We start from the raw sequence: 23,587 nt of genomic DNA, 5'->3' as shown, positions 1-23,587 counted from the left end.
CAGAAGCTTTGAGTTCTTGCTCATACTTTAGAAAGTTCACACATGAAGTGTTGTAAGTTTTTTGGGGAAGAGCCAACAATGCTCTAGATGAGTATGTGTGTATTTATAATTTTTTGGTGGACATTTGAGAGTTACTTATAAACCTGATGATACCTCACCCCTAAATTCTTCAGCATGTACTTACTAAGAACAAGGATGTTCTCTGGCTAAATCACAATGCAATGATCACGCCCAAGAAAGCCAACATTTATGTAGTACTATCATCTAAGAGACAGCCCAAGTTCATGTTTCCCCAACTGTCCTAATGATGTCAATGTCTTTTACAGATGTTTTCTTTCCTTCTATTTTTTTCAGTGCAGAATCCAATCAAAGATAATATGTTGCATTCAGTTGTCGTGAGTCAGATTTTTTAAGCCTAAATCTGATTATGGCACTTACTTAAACGCAGCCAATCAATGTCCCCATTTTCCTCAGAAAGAATTTCCAACACTCAAGGAGAACTACAAGGCTCTGTGCAATTTGGCACCTGCCTTCATCTCCAGTCTCCTTATCATCCACTACCCTATATTCTAGTTCTTCTAAAGCTCAGTGCTTTATGCATGCTGCTATCTTTTCCTTACCTTAAAGAAAAAAAACTTAACAGACAAGTAACAGATTCAGTTCTCACGTCACACACTTTGCACAAGCATCTCAGCCTTTCTTAAGAAGAGCTTGGAAGCAACTCTTTTGCTTTTCTCCATGTATGTGCATGCCTTTTCTGTGGCATTCATCCTATTTTATTTGGTGTATCGTTTCCCCCACCAGACTGTAAACTACATAAACTTACAAGGCACAGATCTTGTTCATCTTTGTCCTGTATCTTGCCTTATATGAGGGCAAACTAGTTTCTCAACAAGTGATTTGTTAATGAATAAATGAGTGGCATGAGCAAAATGTTTTGTTCAAATAAATGCCCAATAAGTGTTTTCTGCATTGCACCTGGGGACTTGGGAACCTAAAAATTTAACTGTTTTTGCTAAACTATCATCAAAGATGAGATGTGACCCACATCCAGGGCTTTAATTCTATAACTGAAATATCATTATGAACAGATTTGCTGGACTAAGCTGTTATATTTATTTAAAAAGCTGGACATCCAGGGGCAATTGGATGACTCAGTTAGTTAAATGTTTGACTCTTAATTTCAACTCAGGTCATGATCTTGCCGTTTGTGAGATCAAACCCCATATCTGTGCCATCAGCACAGAGAATGCTTGGGATTCTCTCTCTTTCTCTCTCTCTCTCTCTCTGCCCCTACTGCACTCATTCTCTCACTCTCTCTCTCTCTCAAAATAAACATTAAAAAAAATAAAAAAAATAGAAAGCTGGACATCCAATCAGCTTTTCCTAAAAAAAAGGACCTTCTCAGCCATACTTCTAATAGTACCTGCCCAGAGTTGTAATTCTTAGGCACACGGAAGAAGACAATTATGTTAACAAATTCTCACCTTTCCAACTAGTGCTGGGATATTCATTGAGTTAGTTGCAAATCCCATCCCAAAGACCATAGCTGCTTCTACATTCAGGAACTCAGCCACAAGGTTCTCCAACTCTTTGTGTTTATCCAAACTTCCTGCACAGGAAATGATAGGATGAGTCAGTTTTCCCTTCTCTCAACAAGATCGAAAACTCGAAACCCAGTGCATCACCAAAAGACATGTGTGAGAATGTATGTATATTTGTCACAGCCCCAATCAAGAAACAACCCAAATGTTCATATACTGCAGAATGAAGGAATTAAATGCCTTGTGGAGATATTTACAGAGCAGAATTAAACACAGGAAGGAACAATAGTGCCCCACACAACAAAATGAAAAGAATCTCACAAATATATTGTTGCGTGAAAGAAGTCTGACACTTACACATGCATACAGGCTGAATCCATTTACCTAAAGTTTACAAACTGGGGTGCCTGGGGCACTCAGTCGGTTAAGTGTTCGACTTCGGCCTAGGTCAAGATCTTGCCGTTGCCGAGTTCAAGCCCTGCGTCAGGCTCTGTGCTGACAGACTGTGTTCAGAGATTGGAGCCTGTTTCAGATTCTGGGTCTCCCTCTGTCTCTCTGCCCCTCCCCCACTCACCCTCTCTCATTAGAAGTCAGGATAGTGGTTAATTTTGTTGGGAGCACGAGGAGACCTTTGAGATTCTCTAAATGTTGTGTTTCTAGATTTCGATGCTGGTTACACGGGTATGTTTGCTTTGTGAAAATCTAATACTTAACAACTGGCGTGCTTTTATATATAAATATTGATAATGCAATAAAACCTACAAAAAAAATACCACAATTTTTCTCTTCCCTCACCCTACATCCCTCAAGTGATTAATTAAATTGTAACGCTCCCAGGGGGTGCCCCACACTTAAATGCAAACAGATCCCATGACATCTATAGACAGTAGTAAATCTAGTTATAAATTATTGAACCTTTGGAGTGTGCTAGATTTCAAAGGTTACCATTCAAGTTATCTCATTTAATCTTAAAAGCCCAATAATGCAGTTATCATTACTTTATAGATTAGAAAACCAAGGTGTAAAGAGGTCACAGATAAAAACCAGCAGAGATAATCCAGTCTAACTCCAAAGTTCATGTTTTACCATCCTGCTATCTTTTATATGCTTATGCTCTGACTCCTTCTTATCCTGAATCGCTCATGCCTTGCTAAGAGTAAATGTTAATGATCCTCATATTTTTCTGTTTGCCGTCACTGTCCTAGATCTGCAGTGTCCAATATAGTAGTCACGAGCTACATGTGGTTAGTGCAATAGAGTTTTAAATTGTAGTTAATTTTAGTTAACTTTATTTAAACTTAAAAACTGAAGCATTGTAAAGTATTTTCCACTGAACACAACTTTATTATCTGGGTAGGATTATATTCTACTTATTTCACTTTAACCAATGAAAATTTAGTGTCTGAACTGAGATGTCCTGTAAGAGTAAAATACACACTATTTTTTGAATGTTTAGTACAACAAAACAAAAACAATAACAAAAATAATGTAAAATGGTTCATAAATATTTTTATATTGATTACATGTTCAAATGATAATATTTTGGATATATTGGGTCAAACAAAACCCATAATGAAATTAAATTTACTTGTTTTTTTTAACTTTTTTTTAATGTGGCCACTAGAAGTTTTATTTCATTTTATTTCATTTATTTTTTAATTTTTAAAAATTAAAAAAATTTAATGTTTATTTATATTTCTGAGATAGAGAGACACAGAGTGCAAGCAGAGTGAGGGAATGCAAGAGAGAGAGAGGGAGACACAGAATCCGAAGCAGGCTCCAGGCTCTGAGCTATTAGCACAGAGCCCAACACCGGGCTCGAACTCATGGACCATGAGATCATGACCTGAGCTGAAGTCGGACACTTAACTGATGGAGCCACCCAGGTGCTCCTGGAAATTTTAAATTACATATATGTCTTGCATTATATTTTTATTGGACACTGCTGCTGGAGATGATTCATTGGACAAAACACAAAAATGTACAAGTGGAGGTACGTAATTTGCAACCACAGAACACAGAAGCAGATTTAACTCAGCTTTAAGTTAGAGGAATATTGTTAGCACATTCAGGATTACTTATAAACATGCTTTTTTCAACCTAAAGGTCAACATGTTTTACTATACAGAGTGTGATATCAGAATTTTATTTAAATTGGTAAATTAGCTTGCTTCTTGTGCTAAAATGGTGAAGGGTTGAACTTGAGAAGGCATTGACTAGTGAGTTCAAAATTTTATTTTGCATTTAATATGAAAGAGCACATTTCATGTATCATCTTTGCCCTTCCTGAGAGGTCACACTGTCATACAACAGATGGCTGCTGGCCTTTCTTCTCAGTTCAGAATTCATTTATCCTCCCAAATGTCAGAAACCATAGTAAAACAAGTATTCTAGCAGAATTAATTTTACTCAAGCTTGGGGGGAGGGGAGTTAAAACTTAAATTGTTATTTAAAACTTTATTATCAAAGATACAGAGAAAAAAGAAATACTAAGATTTAAAGATGTGACATGGGCACATAATCACTCATTGTATTTTTTACCTAACAGAGACTACATCCAAAGGGAATGACCCCATGATAGATAGTGACCAGGCCATTGGCCTGGGCATGACATCCTTGGGTTCTGGCCCAGCTCTTCTGCTAAATAACGGAACGGCCTCTGGCTAACTCTTCTGGAAGTTTCCAGAGAGGTTGGGAGAAGTACTGTTTTAGGCTTCCCTGATGTTGGGACTGTTTTTTTCCTCCACATAGAATGGTCTTCTTGCAGCTCCCACTCACTTTTTGACGTCCACCTAACATGATGTCTTTCCTCAGGTGCTGTTTTCTTTTTTTTTTTTTTTTTTTTACATTTGTTTATTTATTTTTGAGACAGAGAGAGACAGAGCATGAGCAGGGGAGGAGCAGAGAGAGAGGGAGACACAGAATCCGAGGCAGGCTCCAGGCTCTGAGCTGTCAGCACAGAGATCAACGCGGGGCTCAAACTCACAGACTGTGAGATCATGATCTGAGCCCAAGTCAGACGCTCAACCGACTGAGCTACCCAGGCGCCCCCTCAGGCGCTGTTTTCAACTTCTCCAGGCACACTTGGTCATTTTCTTCTGAGATCACAAAAGCTTCATCACATAATGATTATAACACTTATGAAGTTGAACTAAGAACATTCATGGGGCCATCTTCTCTACTACAGAAAGAGCCCTCAGCGTGCCAATACTATGTGCAGGATGTTCATCTTGGCAACCATAGAGACTAGTGCAGAACTAACACACACTAGGTGCTTGTTGAGTAGCATGCAGACTTTTGATGGAGTATAAGGACAGAACTGAGCCCAGAGTAGGGGACTGCACATGGAAGAAGGTCAAGAAGCCACGTGATGCCAGGGCAACAAGGTGTCTAAGTAGTGAGCTCCACTTTGAAAGTACCCATACCTGAAGAAGTCCCTGGCAAGGGTGAAAGGTGCCCAAACATTGCCAACTTGGTAAATTTCCCCATGAGCCTTTCCTTCCCAGAGACTTGGGTGACAACTGTGTCCTGGCCCAGTCACCCAGAAGTGATGAGTAGAAGTTCATGGTGACTCTCTGTGATGTCTTTCTCCACCTTCATCTTACCCAAATCTGCCATCCCAGGGCTATATCTGTAACAGTTGCATCACCAAAAGTCCTTAGGATTATGTGGAATGTATTGTAAGCAATCAAACAGCCAACCAACTAATAAGAAGTGGGTGTGTCCAAGAACAACCTGAGAAATTGCCCTCTATGAGGTCTTTATCATTACCCCTGGCTTAAGGACAGGGAGAAGAGAGGAAATGCAGGTATCCATATTAGGTCTACAGATCCAGCCTTCTTCTGGATTTCCAGTGGTCAAGTGGATAGTAAACTAATTTTCAAATATACCAATTTCTATGACCAGACGTCTCACAGCTGAGGTATGAATTATGAGTGGTTTTGCACGTAGGAGCTTATCTTCATTTATAGAAAACAATAGTTCTCACCCCCAACCCACCTTATCATAGAATTTCTCTGTTTGGTGCTCCTGGCTCAAATTTCATAAACAGATATGAGAGAGTCTCAGGATTGCTAGACATTTTCTACTTCAGGAAGCCATGCTTCTCAAAGTTAGCAAAGCTGTCTGGGTGGGATGTGGTTCATTAAGGAATATTGAGAAGTATGGCTTATTTGTATTAATAGAGTGCTACTTTCCTCCTCCTGCTCTTCACACTGAAGAACTAAAAATGTAGGAAGACTTGAGGAAACAAAGCAGTCACAAAAACGTAACAAGCTTGCTTTTTGTAAATATTCAGGCTATACTCCAATTTGGGTGGAGGTGCCTGAGTCATGTCAAGCTGCAGTTGGTGGTCTGAATGCTTGAGTGGTTCTAGAAATTATAGTCAACATTTTGTCTTTATTATGTAAATATGGGCTTTTTTTTAAATCCCAAGAAAGCATAGCTATAGTCCTAACCAAAGGTACAAATAAATCCACAATAATTTTTACTTCTTTTTCTCTCTGACTTTGGTTTTGTTTCTGTTTTTCAGTCTCTGAAGGTCAACAACAGCCGCAAATTGGCTAGTGACAATGGATCTCCAAATTGCTACGTTGTGCATATATTGACATTTATTCTCATCCTGAAGGTTTATTTATCCAATGGGATACTGCAAACCTGCTTTGTGAATAAAAGAACAAATACAAGCAGGATGTGTCCTCTTCCCAGCTCTCTCCATGGTATTTTCATGCGCCAAACACTGGGCTTAGCACCATCAGTCAAATCAATAAAACTTAGATGCAGGAGAAAGTATGGATATTATGTTTATAGACTGGATACTTCTGCTGGATTTTTATTGATACTGACTGGTTCATACTCTTTAGTCAGAACATAAAGACTGCTGGCCTTCAAACTGACACTGACTAATAGTAAAGGGTGTGGGTGTTATTAACAAGCCTGTTTCACCACCCCATGTCTTCTGTGTGGCACACGTGAAGACTAGTTTTCAAATTGTGACTGTAGTCACTTTTTGTCCAGAATATCCTGTTTGTAGATTGTTCTTTAGACTTGATCTAGGAGCAGACTGGCATTTGTCATGACAACCTGCCAGTGGGCTCATCTGGCTGTTCCAGTTGTGCCATGGCTATCAGCCCACATCTGAGCCACTTTGCTTGAACTGGGGACCTGAATGTGGGAAGTTAAGAGTAGACATTGACAAGGTCCTTGGTCTTCCTCAAGTTGATATCAGTGACTATAAAGGATACATATAGGTGCTGGTGTCAATGAAAGTTAATCTGTATCCTTAGTGTGTTTAGATGTAACAGGATTTTTTTTGTGTGTCTAAATGAAATAAAAGAGACAAAACTTTGATATACGTTGATGTGCACTGGATTTGGAAATCTGAACAATTGCTAATAAATCTAGAGGACTCCTCTTCCCTACTGCTATGACGGCGAGTGCTCATCTACACAGCAAACATTTTATAGAGGGCCAGAGAGAAAATATTTTGACTTTGTGGGCCAGACGGTCTCTGTTACAACTATTCAGCTCTGCCGTTATAAAGTGAAAGTGGTCATAGACAGTACACAAAAGAATGGCTGTGGCTGTGTGCCAATAAAACTTTGATGGATACCGAAATTTGAATTCCATATAATTTCACATGTTGCAAAATATTATTCTTATTTTTATTTTTTTTGACCGCTTAAAATTGTACGAAGTGTTTGTGACCTGCAGGCAGTACGAAAACAGGGGGCAGCTGGAATAGTTGGGTGACCTTTGAGGTAGATGGTCTCTGATGTCAGCTATGAATAGTATGGGGTAGTGCCAAGAGCTCTTCAGTGGAACCCAGGAGAACCGGTGTCCAGTCTTGACTCCGCAGCCCACCAACTGCAGACACATTGATTGGCAGGTTATTAAAAAGCTCTAGGCTTCATGCATCGCATCGTATCCTATTTGTGTGGGTGGAGAGAGGGTGGAGGAACACGCATATATTCTGAAATTCCGAGTTCAACTTTGTTCACTCATCCCAGGCATCGCCTTGCTGGAAAGTATTATACTTACATAAAATTATTGGGATATCTTGTTGAATTGTTATGCTCACTTGGCTCTGTTGAACCTACAAGGCGAAATCTGCACTTGCAGAAATATCTCTGCTCGTTGCAATTTGGCTGTGCTGTAATTTCTGTCATTGTCAAGAGAGGGGCAATTACCTTGTCAGAACTATAACAGGTATCTGGAAATTACCAAAAGGCTTTCAGAAACTGAGATACCCTTTCATTTTCCTACTCCCAAACAATTCCCCTGAGAGTCTGTCTCCCGTTAAAAATACTCTTAAAGAAAAATAAAGAGGCTTAAGAGAAACACAATGAAATCTCATTAATCAGAATTTACAATAATTTGGTCGGAGAGGAGCTGGCACTGTTTATGAAGAAGGGTTTTGCTGTGTAAATTAAGAAGGTACAGCTAATTGATGTGGGGATGTTTATAGTTTATTTAATCAAATCCACTGCTTTAAAGCATGTTTATAGCATTGATTTGCATAAAATGATATTAATTAAAATTGCTTTTTTTAAAAAAGAAAACAAGATCTCTACTTAGTAGCAATTTCTTAGAAACTGCTCAATCTCATAGGAACTTTAAGGCCATAAGATGATATTTATTTGAAATTGCTTTAATTCAGACATTTTGCAGATTCAGGCTGGCCCCTATTTCAATAGTTCAGGCTGGTGAGACTATATGTTTCCTGGATCTAGACACAAATATTTGAGAAAGAAACACAGAAAGAGCCATGATAATTTGAATGAAATGATAGCAAACAATTTTCCAGGAAGATAAAGAGGGAGAAAAATTATCGAATGATTTAGGATCATGTTCTCAAACTGAGAAATAGAAATTTCAGCAAATTGGTACATTACAACTAACATAAATATCACATCCGAAGCTTGAACATGGAAAATAATTTCCTGTTCTATCCAGTCGCATCGTTTCCTAACTTAATATGTCCCTTCTGATGTTTTTAAGATGAAGCTGTTTGAAGGCTACTTCTTAAAATTCCAATTATGACTTGAGTGAATAGTCTGCACTAGGCAGTTTTGAGGTATGTTTACTATTCAGGTTTCCCTGATGAGCTGAATCAAGCACAAGGCTTTCCTTTTCAAAGGAAGAGAAGTCTCTAAGTAGAGATGAGCTTTGCTTGAAGCAGAGTTAGTCTTGCCACAATTCCATGAGTGTGTTTTCTTAGAAGTGAACTTCTGACCAACAGTTGCCAGCAGCACAAAGGGCTTATAGAGGGTATGTATTCAAATCATATACTGTTACTACACATTTGCTCTTACCCAGGAAAAGAAAGAGAGAGAAACGAAATACCCTTATAGGATAAAAGTGGGGGAGGGGGAAGAAAGGAAACAAAAGTTTCTCTTTCCTTTGCCTGAATTTAACGTTTCCTGGATTTGGACATTTAGACCAGCAATGTGTGGCAGGATGCACTCAGACATCAACTTGCTTCTCTGATTTTCTGGCTTGCCTCTTACCTACTTTACAGTTTTTATTTATACTCCTCCACTCCCAGGCATATGCGGTATTCACTCCACATAAAGTAAAACACCATTGCCTTTTTGGAAAATGTTTGACTAATTTGGTCAAGAAAGGTGGCCATGCAACATAGTTTCCAGTGGTTCCCAAAGTTTAGTCCCTAGAGCAGTAGCATCAACATCACCTGGGAAGTCATTAGAAATGTGAGATCTTGGGTTCTATTCCAGCCCAGCTGAACCAGAAACTGTAGGTGGGGCCAACAACCTGTGTTTTTCCAAGCCCTGCAGGTAATTCTGATGTGAGCTGAAGTTTGAGAGCCAGCGGTTTAAGCTCAAGAATCCACATAGCCTGGGGCGGGGTCCTTTCAGTAGACCGGAAAATTTGGTCTGATTTAGTGGGCATGTCTTGGAAGTGTCAGAATTATTTTCATAAGTCTGTGCCTTCATTTTAGACTCTTGTTGACTTTTAAGGAAATAACTGACCTGAGAAATATGAGATCATTGTGGAAGAATCAGAAATTAAATACAAAATACAGTATAACCATCTGTATCATGCAAATATTCAAGTAAAATATATTTTTAAAAATGTACTCATGATATACATACTGTTATAAAACTTGTTTAATTCTCTTAACAATCTATTTTCCATTTTACAGAGGAGAAAACTGAAGGCCAGGAAGGCACAGAGTTTATCTCAAGCCCTAGCAAGTCAAAGGGGAAAACTAGAATTTGAACCGAAGCAAACTAAACCCAGAGCCTCTGCTCTCAATCATGGTGCTAAGAAATTACATTTATAATATTTACATGCTTAAATAACATTATGTTAACCAGACCTACCAAGTATATTTAATCAATTTTCTATTGTTGGAAATTCACTTATTTTTCCCAGTTTTTACTATTATTCAACATATTGCACTGATTATTCTTGATCATACATCTTTGAGCACTCATTCAAAAATTTTAAGGCAAAATTTCTCAAAATGAAATTGCTGAGTTACATGGCTTTCTATTGATACATTTTCAAATTGCCTTCCAATATACTCTGTCAACAGTTTATAAGAGTGCCCTTTACTCCTTTGAAACTATGGGATTTTTTTTTTTAACTTTTGCCAATCAGGCAAAAAATGGGAACTCCATGTCTTAAACATTCTTTGATTATTGGGGCAGAGTATTTCCACAGGTTCATTGGCCATTTACCTTTCTTTCTTTCTCTTTCTTGCTTGCTTGCTTGCTTTTAATGGCCTATTTGTGTACTGGATCTACTTCTTAAAGTAAGATTTTCATTACACTGTACAAACACTAAACATATACATTATACATACACTATAACATACATATAGAAAAGGAAACAAATTGGGGCGCCTGGGTGGTGCAGCCTGTTAAGCAACCAACTCTAGATTTCAGCTCAGGTGATGATCTCATGGTTTGTGAGTTCGAGCCCCACATTGGGCTGGGTGCTGACAGCATGGAGCCTGCTTGGGATTTTCTTTCCCTCTCTCTCTGCCCCTCCCCTGTTCACGCATACACTGTCTCTCTCTCACTCTCAAAAGAAATAAACTTAAAAAAAAGAAAAGGAAACAAATTGTAATTATAGAACCCTATGAAGTTTCAAAAAGTGAACACACGTATTAACTGCATCAAGATAAAAAAAAAAAAACAATACAGACAGCACCTAAGAAGTCCCTTTGTGCCCCCTTCTAGTCACCATCTATTTCTCTTGAAAGGTAATTACTACCCTATGCATTCTCAGCAGGGATGTTGTTACTCCCGACAGTGGCCACCTGTTCTTGGAGGGAGGGCAGATAACTTACTCTGTGTATAAGGTACAGATATCCATGACCTCATTAAACAGGTGGTTATTATATATGCAATGTTAAAATACCACGGGAAGCAGTGATAAAGAACAAAAGATGGAGAAACATCACGCTATCCTGACTGTAAAGTTTTGCTCTTTTGCACGTTGTCAAAATCTTGGCCCACTTCTTCTAATTTTGTTGTTTGACTTTTAACTTTGTGGACATGACTTTTACGTACAGGAGTTTAAATGCTTCATTTCGTTGGCTCTTCTCTCTTATGATTTATGGGAGTGCCTTCTCCGGTTCTCCTGAGCATGAGAACACAGTAGACAACTATCTGAATCAGGCTTGACAAATCTGAAGGGCAAGTAGTTGTGCCTAGAGGTTGGGCTGGGAACAAGCTTCCTTTCCTCTAACAGGGAAAAGTACCTGTTTTCCATGGACATGGGTGGCCTGTGTTGCATGGTGTCAGTCTGGGAGTCATTTAAAGTGGATCCCTCCCTCTAAGAGGACATTCTTCTGGGTAAGGTGAATTAGGTGAGATGAATTCTGCTGGAGGTTATTATGGGTAGAACTGAAATATGATCAAGTGACAAGCTACGGAAGAGGCTGCTATGGTCTGAATGTTTGTGTCTCCCCCAAATTTATATTGGAAACCTAATGCCCAAAGTGATGGTGATAATAGGTGAGGCCTTTGGGAAGTGATTAGGTCAGAAAGATGAAGCCCTCATAAATAGGATCGGTGTTCTTATAAAAGAGGTCCCAGACAATTGGCTCATCCCTTCCACTACGTGAGGATATAACCAAAAGTTTGCAACATGGAAGAGTGCCCTCACTTGACCATGCTGGCAGTCTCTAGAATGGTGAGCAATGAACTTTATTGTTTATGAGTCACATAGTCTGTGATATTTTGTTATAGCAGCTTGATTGGACTAAGACAGAGGCATTGCACATATCAGAGGAGCTACAGCCTGATAGTCCTAGCAGGGCCCTTACCAAGGAAAGCAGAAAAGTACATTTTGTATTTGAATTGTTGGAGTCCTTTTCCTGTGTTCATTTGTTCATTTATTCATCACCTCACTTACTCATTCAGTTTTGATTTTATTTATGTAGTTATTTCTGGTGGTGGTGGTCATTCTTATTTTTTATATTTCAATCTCAAATGCATTTGCAATTTACACAAGTGTAATTTACTTAGATATAATACATGAAGTAGGAATCTAACTTATTTCCTTATATGATCAGCCATTTATCATGACACTAATTATGACATAATTGGTCCTTTTCCAATTGATATGAAAAATCATTCTTTTAAATTTTTTTTTTTTTTTGAGATAGAGTATGGGAGCAGGGGAGAGGGGCAAAGGGAGAGAAAAAGAGAGAATTTTTTTTTTTTTAATGTTTATTTATTTTGGAGATAGAGAGACAGACTGGGGGAGGGGCAGAGAGAGATAGGGAGACACAGAATCCAAAGCAGACTCTAGGCTCTGAGCCTGTCAGCACAGAGCCCGACGTGGGACTCAAACCCACAAAGTGCAGGATCATGACCTGGGCTGAAGTCAGACATTCAACCGACTGAGCCACCCAGGTACCCCAAAAAAGAGAGAATCTTAAGCAGGCTCCATGCTCAGCACGGAGCCCAATCGATACAGGGCTTGATCCCATGACCCTAGGATCATGACCTGAGCCAAAATCAAGAGTTGGATGCTCAAAGGACTGAGCCACCCAGGTGTCCCAAAGTTGTTTTTATTGTCTACAAATAAGTGTGCCAAGTGTGCCTGTCTCTAGACTTCCACTTCCACTTCCCGACCTCCTCACCCTGTCCATTAATGTCATTAGGAATGTGTTCAGTTTACATACTCATTTGGTGAAGAACTGATATAGAAGTATAACACTGAGGGGTTCCTGGGTGGCTCAGTCGGTTGAGCGTCTGACTCTTGGTTTCAGCTCAGGCCATGATCTCACACTTTGTGAGATCAAGGCCCGGGTGGGTCTCTGCGCTGACCGCGTGGAGCATACTTGGGATTCTCTTCCTCTCTCTCTGCCCCTCCCCTGCTCATGTGCTCACACGGACATGCCCTCTCTCTTTCTAAATAAATAAACAAACAAACAAACAAACAAACATTTAAAAACAAATATAACACTGAGTCATTACCTTCTAGGATATGTTATCTCTAATTTTTTCAAGTCTTCTTTTAAGTTTTTTACAAAATTTTTACAGTTTTCTTCAAAGTTTCTAGACATTTTGAACATAAGTTCATTCCCTAGGTGTTTGCTAGTTTTGTTCATACTTATGAATAGTATAATTTCTCTAATATATCTTCTTACTGATTATTGATTATTGGCTTTATGAATTTTATTTTGTTATTAAAATTTTTTTAATTGTTTATTTATTTTTCAGAGAGAGACAGCATGAGCAGGGTAGGGACAGAGAGAGAGGGAGACACAGAATCTGAAGTAGGCTAAAGGCTCTGAGCTGTCAGCACAGAGACGGACATGGGGCTCAAACTCACAAAGCGCATGATCATGACCTGAGACAAAGTTGGATGCTTAACCAACTGTGTCACCCAGCCGTCCCAGATACTTATTATTTCTAATAAATTTTTTGCTATTTAAATACGTAAAATGGAAGAAAGTAGACCAAAACTCTGTCCCTCCTTCTCAGCTCCCTCTTATCTCTGTGGTGGCCCCAAGACAGAGCCCCTCCAGAGGTCTCCTTTGCTCCTCACAGATCACAGCTTGAAAACCAGAGAGGTGAACAATAAAATCATCTAGCAATAATGGTTAATTTACCTCTTATTATACCTATACTTCTTATTCTCTCACATGATGGTCATTCAATAAATATTTATTGACTTAAAGAATGAAAAGTGAATGAATATTATGTTGTCTAGTACTTCCAAATATTAAAGATGGTAAAACACATCTTCATCTTTTTTCTGACTTTAAAGTGAAAGCTTCTAGTGTCTCATCATGAAATGTAGTACAGTTTCTTTGTTTGAAGTATTTTTTTATTGCATTCTAGAATCTCCTATTTTTATTCTATTAAAATTTGTGTAAGGAATATTATAAATGCTTAGTGATATCTATCAAGATAATCGTGTTTTCTTCTTGGATCTTCCTTTTTTAAAACAAATGTTTATTTTATTTATCTTGAGAGAGAGAGAGCAGGAGATAGGAAAAGAGAGGGAGAGAGAGAATCCCAAGCGGGTTCCACGTTGTCAGTGCAGAGTCCAACACAGGGCTCAAACTCACAAACCATAAGATCATGACTTGAGCTGAAATCAAGAGGGACGCTTAACCAACTGAGCCATCCAGGGGCCCCTTTGGATCTTTCAATATCATGAATTGCTTTATTATTGGGCTAATGATCCTCATAGTCCCTGAAGGGGACTTGATCCTAGCATCTTGATCCTAGCATCTTGTTATTTGAATACACTGTTGGATTTGCAATGTCAGTTGCTTACATTTTTTTTTTTTTTTTTTTACTAAGTAATACTGCCTTCAATTTTCCTTTTATTAAATGCTTGTTTGTCAGATTTTGTTCAGTGGTCATCAACTCTGGTTGCTGCTCATCAAAATCACTTCTAGTGACTTATTAAAATACAGATGCCTTAGTCCAATAGAAACTGTCCTTCTCTAATTTGTAAGTTTCTGTTTTTATTTTTAATAATTCAATACTTCTGTTTTCCTTTTATTCCTTACTGCATGAATAGCTTATTTTACTAGCTTCAATCTTTCTTCTTAAAGAAAAAGCTGGACCCTATGGTGTTCTCATAGTTGTTAGTTGCATGTTTAAAGCAATGTAAATGTAAGTTCATTTCCCTTTTGATTCAAGAACCTTTTAGGAAAGGGTTTTAAAGTCTTCCAGAGGTTTTAAAACAAGGAATTGTTTCTAATTTTGTTATTTACTTTTAGCTTTATTTCACTGTTATCCAAGAATGTGACCCCTGTAGATTCTATGTTTTGGAATTTAAAGAGGTTTTCTTTGTTGCATAAAATATGGTAAATTTTTTTGTGAAAATTCAGTAACTATTTAGAAAGATGAATTATGCTGGTAATATGTTTTAGGGCTCATAATTCAATATATAAATATTAAATGAAGCTCAATAGTTAAATTGTTAGTGCCCTTTATGTTTTATATCTTCCTTCCTTTCCCCCTGCCTTCCTTTCTTCTCCCTCCCTCCCTCCCTCCCTCCTTCTCTCTCTCCCTCCCTCCCTTCCTTCCTCCTTTACTTTTCAAGGACTGGGAGGTACTTTGTGGTCTCCTATCACTATTTTATTTTTCTTTCTTTTGTTTCTAATAAGCCTGTGGAATGTTAAATTGACCCACATGACTTTCAAAGCCTCCCACAGTTCATTATTTTAATTTCCAGGTGTACAGAAAAATAGTGTTACTTGATTCATAGAGGACTTAGGAGTTGTATCTGTCTTCATTATGGGCTCTCCACATCATTTTTATAAGGTGAGTCTCTTATTGTGTTTAATGGCTAATAACTTTAAGCTAATCTTCTGCTTTCCTTTTTGTTTCCATTTGCGCCACATGTTACGTTGTTTGTCTATTTTTTAAAGTTTAGCTTCTTCTTTACTCTTCAGCTTAATTCATATGAAAGAAGAATGAGCAATTATATAATTACTTTCCCCCAGGGGCTGCTGCATTACATTTTCATTGTCGAACCAATACAGGCAGATAAACATCTTCCACATACAGAAAAATTAAATAGTTCTTTCAGATAAAGAAATTCAAAGATCAAATGCGGGGATACCTTGCATAAGGGAGATATTATTGATCATTGGTTGATGTTAATCCTCAGACATCATGAACAATTTGTACACAATTTTCAATCCCAGTACTGAAAATCTAAATGTAAACAGTTATTCAGGTGACTTTCCAGCTAAAAATCTGGAGGCAAACCACCTTAAAAAAAGGATATTGAGCAGCAGTATCTTCAACTTTTGAGAAGCGGTTCAGTTTAGAGTTTGCAATAACACACCAAAATCAAAAATTTCTAATCTTTCATGACATGTTAACAAAATTCTTGGGAATAACTAGGCTGTAATTACCAAAGATATGGTATCTGGCACACAGTTTGAAGTAGACTGCCCCGATCAAGGAGAATTCCAACCAAAACAAAAAACAAAAAATGAACAACAAACAAACAAAAAAACCCCACCCATGAATATAGAAGAGAAGAATTAAAAATGTGTCTGGCATTTTGAATGCTTGATTGTGACTCCAACTTGCCATGTCACTCTGCTTCCTATTTAGGATATTTAAAAAATGCACCCTTCCCCTCATCAGCTTAGATGGAAGGTTAAATTGACCACAAGACAGTCAAAGACTCCCATAATTCTGCATGCCACGATTGTTTCATTGTACATGACACTAAACAGCAGCACGTCATTTCACCTTTTAAAAACAGCATTTGCAATTGTGTACATATGAGTCTGGAAATGTTTCATTACTTATCGTTACTTGCAGCTCGGTGTATTTTGGGCTCAGTTCTAATATTTGCAGGTGCAGATCGGGCAAACAACCTTACTCCTGGGCTCTCTCTTTGTTGCCCTTTTTACTGACTGGACCTCCCTCTTGGGCTCTGAGTGCATCGGTGGTGGGTGCAGCAGGCAGGTGAGAGGCAAGTGTCTGGCTGAGATCTATCTACTTTTCATCCTTTGGAAGAACTTTTTTATTATTATTTTTTTAACATTTATTTATTATTGAGAACAGAGAGACAGAGCATGAGCATGGGAGGGGCAGAGAGAGGAGGAGACACAGAATCCAAAGCAGGCTCCAGGCTCTGAGCTATCAGCACAGAGCCCGACGTGGGGCCTGAACTCACAAGCCACAAGATCATGACCTGAGCCGAAGTCAGATGCTTAACCAACTGAGCCACCCAGGTGACCCTGGAAGAACTTTAACTTACGTGTGTTTGTTTTTATTACAGCACATAGTTGAGTTTGGGTTTTTGGCCAAATCTCAGTCGTTTGCTTTCATTGGGCAAATACGGTCTTCTTAACATATTTTTGGCCAAAATACCATGTGTGGTCTTCTATCCTTCCACAATGCTTCAAATACTTCCTCTTGATTTCGTTTTTGTTTAGTTTTCTATTTTGTAATATGATTCTGTGTGCTTTCCCACTTGAACACTGGAAACTATTTTTAAAAGCTCTGGGGAAGTACTCTTAAGTGATTAAATGTTCCTAAACTTTTACTTTGGGTTCCTTAAGAAGTATTTTTGGTTACTAAATTGGTAAGCCTCTTTGGTCCCAAATTTTCATTGATAATCCACTGGTACTGTTGACCATTCTCTTAAGACTAGATAGCCTATGTTGTTCAAAAGTTATTTGCATTTCTTGAAATAAATGGTATTCAACATTACACTACTACATTCTTGTGTGTTATGCTAAGGTTACTGTTTATGTTGCAGAATACTTTCAAAGGTACCCTGTTTATTTATTTATTTTTTGACTGCTCATATCCACCCTCGTTATCAGTTCTTCCTTTTGCCTAAAATTAGTGTGGGTCGCTTCTATTTTGCTCTCTCACTGTTTCCTTGAAAATTGTTAAAATCTTCTTTCCAGAGCTCAAGCTGGAGACTAAGTGAAGCAAGTAAAAGCCCAGTGATTCTGAAGGCTGAGCAAAGAGAGAAAAAACTTAGGCTGCAGGCAGTCCAAACTGGGATCTTCATCTCTGACTGGCTTCTCTGGGCTCGGTGACTCTGCAGAAGCAGGGACTCCTATTCCGTATCTGGCCCCCTACAGGACACAAACCATTGCCCTTGTCAGGCTGCCTCCTGTTAGCTTCTGCTGGCTGTGATTGGAAAGTGTTCTGTCTCAAATGTGTTTTCTGTCTGGTTCTTTAACAGTCCCAGTGCTGGGTGTCACTAGCACCAGAGGAAACATCCCCAAAGCTTACTGACTCCATGCCTCTTAGGATTGGGGGTATTCTTCCAGTCTCTGCCTACCCCCGCCAGATGGGCGACCCAGTTCTGCTAAGTGATTGACGTAGAAACTTCCTCTATACTCTGCTTATGCCTCTTGCCTCAAATGAAGATAAATAAGATGCCTTTCTTAAAAAATCTGGGCAAACACTTATAAACTCTGGATCTTTAGCTAAATGTTTATTGAATGGATGGATTAAAAGGTTACTTTGTTCAACTTGAATTGTTCTTTGTTGCATGGGTCTGAATAATTACATGTTTTTAATGCCCTTCTGTCAACTGGTTATCTAAGAGGGGCACATGGCTCATTTTCCATTAATGGTAAATCCCTTTTTAGTAGATTTACCTTGGATTCTTAGGCTGGCCTGAAACTGACCTGGGGAACCTTGCATACATTATTCTGGATGGGAAACTGCTGCTATAGAAGCTCAGCTGGACTGGGAGGTAGTATAGTCAATAAGCCACTAGGGGCACATTATTCAGTCACTATGATCCTGTTTCCTCCTCTAGAAGATGAAATAACATCACCCGTGCCACCTCCTAGAGCACTTTTGTGAAGAATAAATAAGATGATATAGAAGAAAACAATGTGTCAGAAATATGGCAAGACACTCTAGAGGGGCAAGCCTGCATCGCTTTTTCCCCCTGAGGTGGAAAGGGCCACAAGTTTCCTTCTCACAGATTTCACTCCTTTGAATAAGAGAAAAAATGTTTCAGCTAAGAGAGAAACAAATAGGCAGACAACTTGGCCAATTCAATCCCTCCCTTTATAAAGCTTATGTTTTAGCAGCAGCAATGGGCAATATCCAAATACAAAAGCAAGATCAGTGATGGACATCATTAAGAAAAGTGGAAGGATGGGGCGCCTGGGTGGCGCAGTCGGTTAAGCGTCCGACTTCAGCCAGGTCACGATCTCGCGGTCCGTGAGTTCGAGCCCCGCGTCAGGTTCTGGGCTGATGGCTCGGAGCCTGGAGCCTGTTTCCGATTCTGTGTCTCCCTCTCTCTCTGCCCCTCCCCCGTTAATGCTCTGTCTCTCTCTGTCCCAAAAATAAATAAAAAAAAAAAAAAAAAGAAAAGAAAAGTGGAAGGAAGAGCAAAATCTAAATGAAAAGTTGTTCAACGGATATACAACTTTAGTCATGAAAGAAGAATAAGTTCTAGAGATCTGCTGTACAACATAGTGCCTGTAATTAACAATACTGCATAGTGCTCTGTAGAAATTTATTGAAAGTGTGGATCTCATGCTAAATGTTCTTACCATAAGAAGTGGGGACACAAAAAACTTTCTGAGGTGATGGATATGTTTATTACCTTGGTTGTGGTGATGGTTTCAGGGTATCTATGTATCCAAACCCATCAAATTGTATACATTAAATAAGTATAGTTTTAAAAAGTATCAATTATACTTCACTAAAGCTGTTTAAAAAAAAAATAAAAGTGGGAGAAAAGACCCAGAAAAGGACCAGATGGAAGGGGCACCATAGTGTTATTTTAGATAATGTGGTCAGGAAAGATCCATTTTTATTTATTCTGGAGAATTAAAACCTATAATTAATAAATTGGCAAGAGCACAATGCTTGAAATTTCCAAAAAGGCCTTCAGATACTTTTTTCTTTTTGCATTTTATAACAGCTTTTTGAGGTACACAATCTAGGTATGATTCAAGTTCAAGAAGTTACCACAAGGAATCTGAGACCCAACTGGACAAACTTTCAAAACAGTGAACATACATACCCATTTCATGTCTGGTGCTGGCCACACCTAAGCCATATTGCTCTAAAACATCCTTTACTGTCTTCATAGATTCATCATAACTGGCAGCCAGGCCAAGGAAGTTATACGAGCCCATGTTGATCACATCTTTAATGATTCTTCCAGTAAACCTGCAGAGAGAAGAGCACAAAGGGCATTCTCATTTAACATCATCTAGTGTTCCATAAAAGACTTTTACAAGGAGATCTTGGGTCTGGACCAAATCATATATTTTCTTTTTCCTTTCTGACATGCACTGCTGTCGACACAAAGGGGTCCACCCTTCGAGGACAGTAACCCCATATTGAAGCTGGGCAAAGCATTGGAAAAAGGTATCCCAAGTCATGGAATATTACTCGGCCCTGATTTTCCTTGAGCACTTGCTTCTGTGACACCTGTGCTCTTGTTTACATTCCGGCAAGAACTTTCTAAGTGAGAAAGAGCCGTGGTCATCACTGTCTCCTTCAGCAAGAAGTAGGGGTGGGGTATAATCTGTCAATAAAGCTGAAGAGGCTCTTCCTGGCTGGTTCTGTGTGTCCTGTACCTTCTGACACAGGCTTTACTTTAATTGTAATATAAAACAGCAACCTTGGCAACTGAATTACCATGACTGCCCCAATGGCATTATGAGGGCTTGCAAAGGGCTCCATGATGGAAGACCAGTGGCTTCCATGATTTGGCTTTTATCAGATCTGTAATCTGGGGCCCCCGCCAGGATTTCCTGGAAAGTAATTCCTTCAACTAAGCCCCTCCAGAAGGCTGTCTCACCGAAATGTCCAGTTGTAGTCATCTGACACCCTCTCCATCACGTCGAACAGAGCCGATGGGGCGCTGCAGATGGGCCGGTTCCAGTTGTCTCTGATTCTCATGTACAGGTTCCGTGTGTAAAAGTTCTCAAAGTTTTGATAAAGCGGCACAAAATCCTGTTGTAACAGAGGCAGAAGTTTACCTTTGGTCTTCTGCTTTTTGTACTTTATTTGCATTAGAAGGCTGGCAGAGCCATGCAAATCCTCCATCTGCAAATAGTTTTTGAGCAACGGCCTATCAGTAAGGGGACAGACAGGTGGGTCCACAAATAACTCTGTGAGGCCTCTATTCCCAAAGAGCTTACATTTGAGTGGGAAGAAGTAAAAAAAAAAAATGGGACACATAAAGGTAGCAAGGGTGACAGTGCAATACAAGTCCCAAAATGAGTGGTGGAGACAACGAACCCTGCAGGATTCCATCTGAAAAGTAACAATAGATGTTTATGTCAAAGGAGTTTAGCTGGAAAAAAGCAGTCAGAGGATAATTCAGTCTTAACTTTTTTGAACATGAATATCCCACTCATGTTTTCAGAAATGTGGATGAACTTGATCTTGGACCTATCGGCACAACTCTTGGCAGTTGGCTGGCTGTCATGTAGCCGAGGGCCTAGAAACCTAGTTGACGAGCGTGTGAGGGCACCTGGCTTCTCCCACAGTCGAAGTAATAGCACTGTTTTATTGTACAAAAGGTTATCCATGCATGAGGGGTTCGCAATCTGGCTGAGGCTTAAAGCAAGACATATCTAACTTTTGGTCATCTAACTCCTAATAGTACAAAGCAGAAAATACAAACTTTGGTCTAAGCCAAGTACTTCGGGCATTTGTAAGATTAGATCAAGACAGAGTCACATCTTGCTGGAGGAATGAAGGTAGCTTTATGTAGGAGAGGTCTTGGAGCTGGGCACTGAAGGTGGAGTGAGATTGCTTGGGCAGGGATGCTAGGAAAGGGCACTCAGGATGAATGGATCTGTGCTGGAAATGTAGTGTGTATTTGAGAAAAATGAGGAAAAATAAAATGAGACAGAACTTGTCATGCTGATCAGAACCTATAATGGCTCCCACCTCATTCAGAGTCAAAGCCAAGGTCCTGAGGGGTCTGCTCCCCGTTGCCTTCCCGATCCCATCTGCTTACTCTTCCCTGTGCTATGTTAAGGCTGCAATATCCCGTTGGGCACAGAAAGTGGGAACTCAAGTGTCTAGATGAAGAACTCACACATTATCCTGGAGGCAATGGGGAAGCGCTGAATAACTGGGAGGAGTTTTCTTATTCTCCCATTCTCTTTGAGTTCTTCACTCTCCTTCCCTTAATGGAATAGAGCTGATATCCTGAGGGAACAAGGGGGACCAGGGGTAAGGCTTTGTGGAAGACCTTCTTGTGCTACTGGTTTGGTCTACTCATCTCCTGATCTGGTCCATTCCAGAGGAAAATATATAGAATCTGCAGGTTTTGATGGCTGATGGTTGCATCCAAGCCACAGTCTTTTTTGTGACATCATTAGGTTTTCAGTGGCAATGGCATCATTGCTGGGGGGAAATTGTGATTATCTGTAAGAAAGAATGTTTATAACCACATACTGGGGGACTATCTGTTGCATGTAAATTTGGAGGATGAAAAGGCAACTCTACTGGTTACATTTGTAAGTGGAAAATCTCATACCAAATGCATTTGTCCTCAAGTAGCTAAGTATCCTGATAGAGGTTATAATTATACCCTTTTATGGTCTAACAGGGAAATTAACATATTTTTGAGAGAAAAGGAGATTATGCAATTTCAGGAAAATCTTTTCCAAATGATTTCCTCTTTTTTTTTTTTCCAAACTGTTTACTGATTTATGGATATGGATTACTCCATATCCCTAAATGGATTACTCCATATCCCACAAATGTTATTTGTGTCCTCCTCTTTGTAGCTTTTATTTCTTATTTGAAATGACATCATATAAATTCATACTATCATGAGAAAAGAGAGATGTAGGTCTGTAAGTACTATTTTTAGACTCTGGATGGAATTATAGTTTTAGATTTTTTTTGAGAAATCTTAGTCAAAATAAAATAAACAGCTGGTTCAGGAAAACACTTGGTTTTAGGTAGGAAAAAACCCAAATATTATGTCTACAATATTTTTTTAATATATATATATATATTTTTTTTTTTTTGAGAGAGAAAGAGTGCAAGTGGGGGAGAGGGGCAGAAGGAGAGAGAGGAAAATCCAAGCAGGCTCCATGCTCAGTGCAGAGTCTGATATAGGGCTCAATTCCATGACCCTGGGGTCATGACCTGAGCTGAAATCTAGAGTCAGACTCTCAACCAACTGAGCCACCCACATACCCCTATGTCTACAATATTAAAACACAATTTCAATGTAGAACCACAAGATGATAGAACCACATGTAGAACCACATGATACCAGGGCAGAGGGGACACGGAAATCATAGAGTTCAAATACCCATTAGACATGGGAGGAAAACAGACCCAGCAAGGTGAGTGACTTGAATTCTGGCCAGCCTCTGGCTTCAGTCACTTTCTCAGGAGTCACTTCAGAGTGACTTCAGGCTGGCATCTGCCCCACTTGGCCAAGCTTCCCTCCAAAACATCAGTGGTAACAAAAACCATAACACACAAAATGGAAAGCTAGAGCCAACAGATTGCCAGACCATGGAGGAATGTCCACTCATCATAAGCAACTTGGCATTAACTTGAGGAAACAACCTAGGGCTTTTCATCATTGATGCCTCATAGATGTATGCCATCATAGCCCCTTGAGGGAAGGTGGGAAAACACTCCATGTTGTCCAAACTTTCTGACTCCTGGCTTGGAGATCCAGATTTTCCACCTATGAGGAAATAGGCAGGCAGCTTTCTATTGAGATAAATGCTCTGAGGGCAACATACAGGGATTCTAACTTATTCTGTGGGATCAGAGAAGACTTTTTATCTAGTAGGAATCATCTTCACATTCAGTAGGATTTTTTTTATAAATTAAGTACTTGAAACTTTTCTGCCAAAGGGATGGGCCAGTTTTTTAACCATGTAGAGCCATTTCGTTGTGAGTAGTGTGAGTGCTAACCCAGATCTGAAACACAAGCTCGACAGTCTATGTGTCCCTGAGAGGGAACTACTTAGAATTCAAGGTCTGGTTCAGGGAAGAATTGCCTTCTTTTGCAGCTTTGTCCTGTTCTTTCTCTGTACCTGTGAGGCTTCCTGCCTCTGCATGGGTGTATTTTCACCCCACCCCATTCCT

General features: G+C 39.3%; 1 protein-coding gene across 1 annotated transcript in view; it reads right to left on the bottom strand.

Annotated features, from left to right (window-relative positions):
• The window catches only part of SPTLC3 (serine palmitoyltransferase long chain base subunit 3), a 134,467-nt gene that overhangs the window by 71,530 nt on the left and 39,350 nt on the right, over window positions 1-23,587 (bottom strand). The window contains exons 3-5 of the mRNA XM_042931622.1: window positions 20,310-20,464; window positions 19,524-19,672; window positions 1,488-1,612 (exon numbers count right to left, since the gene is read on the bottom strand). Coding sequence (XP_042787556.1) covers window positions 1,488-1,612; window positions 19,524-19,672; window positions 20,310-20,464 — 429 coding nt within the window. The remainder of the gene's footprint in view (window positions 1-1,487; window positions 1,613-19,523; window positions 19,673-20,309; window positions 20,465-23,587) is intronic.

Source organism: Panthera leo, chromosome A3 (assembly GCF_018350215.1).
Source record: "Panthera leo isolate Ple1 chromosome A3, P.leo_Ple1_pat1.1, whole genome shotgun sequence".
NCBI classification, from domain to species: Eukaryota; Metazoa; Chordata; class Mammalia; order Carnivora; family Felidae; genus Panthera; species Panthera leo.
Note: the sequence above shows the minus strand (reverse complement) of the source record. Positions and strands in the feature narration are given on the sequence as shown.